At 42.7% G+C, this 8,459-nt stretch overlaps 1 protein-coding gene across 1 annotated transcript in view; it reads left to right on the top strand.

The window, feature by feature from the left end:
- Positions 1 to 8,459, top strand: part of LOC100542789 (cytosolic phospholipase A2 epsilon-like) — a 52,244-nt gene that overhangs the window by 2,614 nt on the left and 41,171 nt on the right. Inside the window, exons 2-5 of the mRNA XM_031553390.1 lie at positions 327 to 515; positions 1,445 to 1,611; positions 2,100 to 2,286; positions 5,017 to 5,315. Coding sequence (XP_031409250.1) covers positions 327 to 515; positions 1,445 to 1,611; positions 2,100 to 2,286; positions 5,017 to 5,315 — 842 coding nt within the window. The remainder of the gene's footprint in view (positions 1 to 326; positions 516 to 1,444; positions 1,612 to 2,099; positions 2,287 to 5,016; positions 5,316 to 8,459) is intronic.

The raw sequence follows: 8,459 nt of genomic DNA, 5'->3' as shown, positions 1-8,459 counted from the left end.
TGCATAGTGGTGAGATTGTTATGTGAAGTAGCAAAGGAAGACAGGGCAGGTGCAGGACGTTGTAGTAGGTAAATCAAAGAAAAACAAAAGAATACTTAGTAGAAGAGATGGATTCATATACAGTGAAGTACAGTACAAGCCAGGCTTTTACTTCTATCAGCTGAGAAGAAACGAATTTTTCAAAGCTTGAATGAAAACTGAGATTTGTGGTAAGAAAAAGAGCAAGAAGTCAACGTTTTCCCAAACACGTTAAAACAAATTATGACTGTGTAGACTGACCTCAACTGTGCTACCACATAAAAGAACTGTTAACCTTTCCTTTACAGATGATGAAACCCTGTTCCCTAAAAGACCAAATGAGCTGGAAACTCGAGTGGTTTGTCCCACCGACAGCTTTTCAGACATCTTCCGAGATGTTGTCACGTTACGTCCAGCAGCTTCAGAAATCCCTAACTTCCTAAAAGGCCTCCAGATGAACAACAACTACCTAGAGAGCGAATTTTCTAAATGGAAAGGTATGGTAATAGCATCCCACTTTTATGTATATTTTAAACCATCCTTTTGAAAAGTATGCAATGCTGAATGAGCTGTCAAGCTGACTGCCTTTTAGTTCTGTTCCCATTCTCTGATAACATTTGAAACTGTTGCCAAAAGGTAAAATTACTCAGTAGAAGAAGCTTCAAAAGTAAGTTCCTAAGAAATTTCCAAAGCCTAGCAAGTGATCAATCGGTGTACATCTGCTGGTGTGCCAGCCAGCCAGCCCACACTCTTGTGGCAGGGGATTCATGCCAGCATATGCTATCTCTTGTCTGGATAGTACTCAAGAGGTGTGGTTTGGAGCCCTGTTTCATGTTACCTTCTCACTTGTAATAAAGATAGGATGTTCATAACAGTGTTCCTTCTTGCACCAGCTGGGAGCTTGTACTCAATCTATATCAGATCTTCCGTGTTCTGCAAGGAGCTATGGCTGTCTACCTTAATACCTTTCCGCCTGTTCTCACAGCATGCCCAGCAATGAGCACATTCAATCTTTATTCTGTTGAGACTGTAAGTTGCAATTTTAATTTTTCCCCTGTTGAAAAAATTGGCCTAATCAGAGTTGTGAACAAAACCAGGGGATGGAATTAACACTATATTCCTGAACCTGAAGTTAACGTCTCAGAGGAAAGGAAAAGAAACTGCAAAGTAAATAGTGGAAAGAGGAAACCAAAAATGACTAAGCTGTAGCTATCAACTACACAGGCAGGCCTGAAACCACCCAAAAGGCTGAATTCTCTTTATTTATTTATTTATTTATTTATTTATTTATTTATTTATTTATTTTTATTTATTTATTTTTATTTATTTATTTATTTATTTATTTATTTAAATAATTTACTTTCCTCAAAATACCAGAGCATCTCTTGTACTGAGCACCTCTCCTGAAAAACAAATCCTTTTCTAGACTGTGAGCTTGACTCTCAGCCCAACCACCTGACAGGAGCAGCAGACTACCTCATCTTGATCGACACTGCATTTGTCTTTGCTACCAGTTACCCACCACTCATGAGACCAGAAAGGAAAGTGGATGTCATTTTGCATTTCAACTACAGTTCAGGTTCCCAGACCAGAGTGAGTATTATACATTCCTCTATAATGACCTCTCTGCTTCATCATTCACTTTCCAGAATGGCCAATCCTCTACTCATAGAACATCCTTTTTTCAATATTTAGGCAGCAATAAGAAGCTAACTGTTTACTGGGGTCACCATGCATTCATTGAGCACTATGCTGTTATCAGTAAAGTAAGCATTTAGTAAACTGACCCTGCCAATTTTATGTGTGAATGTGTTTCACTTGATCTGAAGGCAGTTAGATGTAGTACCCATACAGCTGAAAATGTTTAAAAATTTAGTTGTGAGCACCTGCTACCTGGCCTTCCAGAGCTGGGCTCCACTGGCTGCCTACAACACCTTAATTGGGTACATGCCATAATCTGTCAGAACTTGACCCTAACCCCACAAGCCTTCCTGGTAAAACTGGAGTTTGGTCAAATTCAAAATATCCCTGCTATGTTCTGATGCTTTATTTCATTTTCTTTTCATATGATGGCAAACTAGCCTCTGAAAGAAGCCTCTGAGTACTTTGCAAAACAAGGAATTCCTTTCCCTAAGGAGGTGCCAGATGATCAGGAAACACCACATCTGAAGGAATGCTACATTGTTGGTGAAAAGGAGAGCCCAGAAACCCCTATTGTGATATTCTTCCCTCTGGTAAATGACACCTTCAGGGAATACAAAGCACCTGGTAAGTTTATAGTCACCAAGCACATCATCAGAGGCAGCAGCCTTTTGCTTTGTCTATTCTACTGTACAATATCTGTTATTCAGACTGCGCTGTAAACATTTGTAGGCTCAAATTCCCTCTTCTTATATCTGAGCCATACCAAAGAGATGAAAATACACAAATTTTCCTCAAAAGTAGAGCAGCAGCTGAGATCAGCCTTGAACAAAAATGCCCTTCTTCAGAATTTGTTTATTTATTTTGGCTTTTCATAGGTAGGTTCTGGAATTAAACAACGGAAAGTGTATTCTGTTTATATGTAATGGCAGAAATTAGCAGGGCTATTTCCTCTCATACCTCTCCTCCTTGCCTCTTATGGAATGCCCTTGGGAATCTGAAGGATTTCATTGTTTAAAATCATTTCCAGGCTTGCAGTTAATGCAGATAACCTTGAAAACAAGTGTGAACTGGTGAAGTGATGAAAATTATAGCTGAGGCATACAGTCAGTTTCTGTGCACTTCAGTGGGCCCTATTTTAAAACTTTAAATAGCAACATTGCCACTCATTTCAAAATAGATGAATCTTGACAGAGCTCTATTCTACCCCTGGTAGTGTCAAAAGTCTTGGTTACTGCTTCTGATTCTAACTAGAATCACTACCTCATGCTATAAGATCACTTTTTAATCACTTCAAAGCCCCACAGCGTACTGAAAACCAAAAGGCCTGAGGTGGTATATGGTACATGAAATGTAATAACAAAACATCCAGTAACTACTGCCCCAATTGTATTCTTTTTTCCTTTTCATTATTTTTTAAGTAAGCCACAAAAAGTCTGCTGCTTTGGAGGCTGGGTCCAGCCTCCAAGGCAGCAGAAAAGACCTGTGCAATCCTTGGGAGACTGGGAATGCATAGACATTGGAATGCTCTCCGCTAGCAGTGGGCAGGTAGCAGCTTGGAATCATGGAATCATAGAATGGCCTGGGTTGAAAAGGAGCATAATGATCATCTATCATTTTTCAATCCCCCTGCCATAGGCAGGGTCGCCAACCATTAGACTAGACTGCCCATCCAGCCTAGCCTTGAATGCCCGTAGGGATGGTGCGTCCACAAGCTCTCTGGGCTTATAGTGTTTCAGTAATGTGCCCTTGTCCAAATCCGGACCATACAGCATCTGAAGTACTAATTCCATTATGTAAACAGGTGGCTATTCTGTATCAAGCTCATCCACCAGCTTGTATAGCAAAGGGAATTTCAAGCCTGATCAGTACTAGTGCCCATTTCTGAGTCGTCACTGCTCTCTTTCCCTCATGGCAGCTATTTGTTAGAAAACTGGGGGATATGTGGGGATGATGTGGAAGGAAGAAAACATGGGTGAGTCCCCATACCAGGATAGGGGGCTGGCACACAACAGTGTCTCCCCTCCTTCAGCTCTCTTGTCCAGGGTGAGGACCCTCAGCAGTTCATTAGCAGTCAAAGGCATAAACGGGAGCCCAGGAATTGACCAGCACTGTGTCTAACACAGCAGCTAAATCAGAAACCCTCTATGTTGGTTTGAGCATAGGGAATAGTCAGGTCCAACTGAGATCAACTCTTTTTCTGAGTCACAGGTGACATATGAAGGCAGAAAAAAAAATAAGTGATGTGTACTTGACACTTTTGATGCCTATGAATTTATTGAGATTTGTGATTTGAGGATAAGCTTTGGGTGTTTTTTTCCCAAGTACCAACAACACGCTGTGGACATTCCTATAAATGTCTGCTCTCTGATAGCCTGCAAATCAAGTTCTGAAATAGCTTTCTGTTATTTAATTCATTTAACAAGTTAATAGAATTTGTCTTCAGATCATCTTATATGATAAATCTAATATTTCCAGAGACTACACCTGTGTGACTACTTGCCTGGTTATTTTCCTTGGGTCTGTGGTGTATCTGTTGATTATGCTGGGATGATGAATTGGGCTTGAAAGGTTCTGTCAGCATCTCAGCCAAATCTCAGGAAACACTAAGTCCAGCATAGCAACTGACATTACGTAAAGCTTGTAGTTTTCATAGCAGCAGGTAGCTTGAGGAAACTACAGAAAATATCTATGCCATTTGCTGCTGGGCTGTGTTCCGATCATGGCTCTGTGAAGTTTCTGGGTTTAGACAAGAGAATGTCACTTTTGAGGTCTGTTTTCTGTATCTTTTAAAAATTCTTCCCAGCATGCAACAAGAGTTGCTGAGCAGATTATGCAGAGCCAAGGGAGAGCTGAGGTTGCTGAAAAGGCAGCTCTGCAGCTGGAAAGCTTGAATCACTGAGATGTCCGGATTTTCAGCAGTCTATTCTGGAGATATAGCAGTGAGGGATATAATATATGGAGGCAGGGCTAGAAGGAACAGAAATGGCAATGACATCAAAAGCTCACTGCCTGGAAAGAAACTGTGCCATAGTGAAGCCCTGGCTATGGTGACCTGCTTTGGGAGACAGGGAAGAAAGAGGGAAAGAGTGAACATGACTCATTTGTCACCTTAGCTGGAAATGGAAGGTGCTGCAATGTCCAGGACATGGCAGCAAAGTGAGGGCTGAGGAGCATCAGCACCAAATGTGGCCTGATGACCTGGCTGCTATCTTGCCCCAGCAGTAAAATATCTCAGCAATAAAATGCCTCTGAAGGGAAATCTTTGGGTTGTAATCAACTATGTGTGCATGCCTGAGAGGTGCCTGACCCTAATGGCTGTTCTGCTGATTAACCAAGTCACTGTTTGTCCTTTAGGGGTAAGACGTAGCCCCTCAGAGATGGCAGAGGGTGATGTTGATGTTACCAATAGCTGTGGTCCATACTACATAAACAACCTGAGTTATTCAGAGAAAGATTTTGACAAACTGGTGAACCTAAGCTACTACAATGTCCAGAATAATAAAGACTTGATTCTTCAGGCCTTGCGTGCAGCAGTGGAACGGAAAAAGCAGCAAAAGAAACAGCAACTACTGCAAAAACCACCACCTCCTGGTGATGATGACATGAGTGTGCCCAACAGAGAGGGGTCCCAGCATTTGCCCACCTGCTCAAAAGTAGGGCAAATGGAATAAAAAATCCACAAGCACTGCTAATGAGAAAAAAAAAAAAAAAGAAGAAGAAGAAAGGAACTTGCCTAGGTAGTGAAAAGCCGAAGAATACTGAAAACACTTTGTTATCGGAAGTGCTGCAGCCTGTCTGTCAGTGAAGGACATAAACACACAAAGCCGAGCTCTTCCTTAATGAATTAATGTCCTTCCCTTGCTGACAAGACCCGGAGCAGAGCTGGGTGCAAGGTGCTGTGCTCCTGCTTGCAGAAGTGACCCTTCAGGCCAAGGCTGCATTTTATGGACATGAGGGCATGAGGAAGCTGACACTGGCTGCTGATTTTCTACCTGCACTGTAATAAGAGAGGAGCATAAGTCTGGAACTGCAACAGAGAACAAAATCCATTGTTTCTGAATCAAAACTGATTTGGGAGCTAAGGCTTCTTTATGTGAATGTAAATAAATATTAAACTTTATACAATAAAACACTTTTTTTCAAGTCAGAGTAATAGGAAATAAATATTTTTTGCAGCAAATACATGTTATAGAAATTTCTTCTAGGAGCCTCTTCCTTTACTAGCAAGCCAACTTAAACATGAGATGCAGACTTACTTCATAGCTTCTGAGAATGTACTGAGGAATCAGTGCCACTTGCTCCAGGTCTGGGTGTGAAGTGGTGAAGTGCCCCAGGAGCCTGACACCATTTAAATTCCATTTAAGGCTCTGCTCTATGAGAACTGATTTACATTAGTTTATTTAGTTAAATCACATTTAAGCGTTAGTGCTACATGTTGAAGGCTTACAACTTCAAAGATTTTTGAGACTATTACATTTGAAAAGAAAGGAGAAACAGAGGTGCAGCAGCTCTAAAATTCTTAATGTTACTCATTTGCATGTGACTTTTTAACCTGTTGCCAAGTAGTCCAGCAGAAGTTAGCTTCTCTGATATGAGTGGTCTATTTTCCTGATACAGATAGGCAGGTTTCATAGCACTTGGATAAGGTGCTTAATGGGAGCCTCACTGGAACTCTGTAAAATTCTGGGCAGCACAGTGGGAAGTACGAATCAGGCTCTCCTGGAGTGTAGAGAAGGACATTCTTCTGTGTGGACAATCTGGGAGCTTAACGTTATCTGCAGAAGAGAACACTAGCCATTTATAAGACTCATTTATAATATTCAGGAGTAGATTAGAGAGGAATATATAGAAGACAGCAAGAGAGAGAAGAGCGGTTCATCTGATTACTGAGTGAAACAGCTTAAAATGTTTCTAATGCTTAGAGAAGAGGATGCTTAGAGAAGACTTTATCACTCTCTTCAACTGCCTGAAAGGAGGTTGTGGTAAGGAGGTGATCGGCCTTTTCTCCCAGGTAACAGTGACAGGATGAGAGGGAATGGCCCTGAGTTGCACCAGGGGAGGTTTAGGTTGGATATTAGGAAGAATTTCTTCTCAGAAAGAGAAGTTGAGGCATTGGAACTGGCTGCCCAGGGAGGTGGTGGAGACATTGTCCCTGGAGGTGTTCAAGAACAGTGTGGAAGTGGCTCTGAGGGATGTGGACATGGTGGGGATGGGCTGACAGCTGGACTAGATGAACATACTGATTCTGATTCTACGATGGCTGGATGAGAGGTATGAGTTTCTAATTGCTGAAACACTGTACTGCTTTTGTGTTCAACATTGTACTTAATTTGGGTGCAGTTGTTTGCCAGGTGGAACCCCAGTCTTGGATTATTCTTTTTCTAAAGTAAGTTTAGCTTCTATTCAATGTTACTGACATATATCCACAGGCCTGCAGGCTCTCAGTATGTTTCCTACAGTCTTCCCTGCCCATCAGTTCTCCTGTAGTATGTTTCAGCAAGAGACCGTGCACCAGAAATGTAAGCCTTACAAATGCCTTTGCTCTCAAGGTCAGGGTCTCTTCCCAGCAGGGATGTAAAACTGTTTATCACTCACCTCCTGGAGCACACTGCAGAGCCTGCACAGCTCTCGTGTGCTGACGGTTACATCCCATGGAAAGCAGAGAGTGTGTGCTGGTGTTCCTCGCAGTATGGGGCTGGATGCAGCCAGAGGGCACAGCCAGACCTGGGAATCTGGAAGCACTCCCAGTTACCCACATATGGTTGGAGCTTTATTGTCTGAAGGGCAAACTGTCCTGCTGACAGCAGGAAGCATGCAGGCAGGAAGTCTGAAGACAAGCAGAGCTAGGTGTTTGAGAGCAAGCACTGCCCTGCCCTTCCTGCTGCCTTCCAGCCGCCACAAAGGGGTCATGGAGAACAATGGGCACTTTACCCCACTTCACAAAGCACAGAGTGGGACTGAAATAATAACTCATAGCTCTGAGTTCCCTATATTCAGCAAGAACACAAGGGAGAATGACAAGGATGGCCAAAGAGGTGGAACAGCTTCCACAGAAGAGGCAAAGAGATAAGGCATCTGCAACCTAAGGAAGGGATGGAATTAAATGCAGGGAACAGCATGCACTGCAAAATCTGCCCTGAGCCATCAACCTCAGAGGCAGCAGACAGCCCGAGGAAGCACAGCAACTCCCTTGCCCTCTTTGATGCTCTGTTGCTTCAGTGCTGGCTGCTATCAAGGACCAGAAGGAAAGAGGTCTGGCCCCACACTCAGATATTTTTGCGGATGATAAATAATCAGGAGCATTCAGACTTTGTAAGAGCATTTCATGGAATGAGGAAGCTAGGCAACGGGGCCCTTCGTGAAGCAGCATAAAATGTTTAGACTCAGCATGGAAATTGCAACAAAAGGGTTGCAAAACATGTGTGCAGCCCTAAATAAAATGTGAAGCAAGGAAGCGAGGCTGAACGCCGGGGCTGAGCACTGGTATGGCTAGAAGATGTTCTTTTAGGGAACAGCACAAGGAGGGTGGCAGGGAAAGGGTGCAACTCAACCTGATGATGTGCTTGGGAAGGAGAGGGAGCACAAAGAGAGAGAGGATAACAGTCACCGTGGAAGTGAGAAGGAAAGAAGGTAAATAGGTAAAACTGTGGGTTAGTGGGCTCAGTAAGATGCTGGACCTTCCAAAAGGGATTTAGATTATAGGAATATTGCAGAACAAACAATGATGTCAGATTGCAACACAAAGGAAGCACTTCCAACGTTCTGTTTAAACACAGATTCAGAAGAAAATCCCCACT

Source organism: Meleagris gallopavo, chromosome 5 (genome assembly GCF_000146605.3).
Source record: "Meleagris gallopavo isolate NT-WF06-2002-E0010 breed Aviagen turkey brand Nicholas breeding stock chromosome 5, Turkey_5.1, whole genome shotgun sequence".
Classification (NCBI taxonomy): Eukaryota; Metazoa; Chordata; class Aves; order Galliformes; family Phasianidae; genus Meleagris; species Meleagris gallopavo.
Note: the sequence above shows the minus strand (reverse complement) of the source record. Positions and strands in the feature narration are given on the sequence as shown.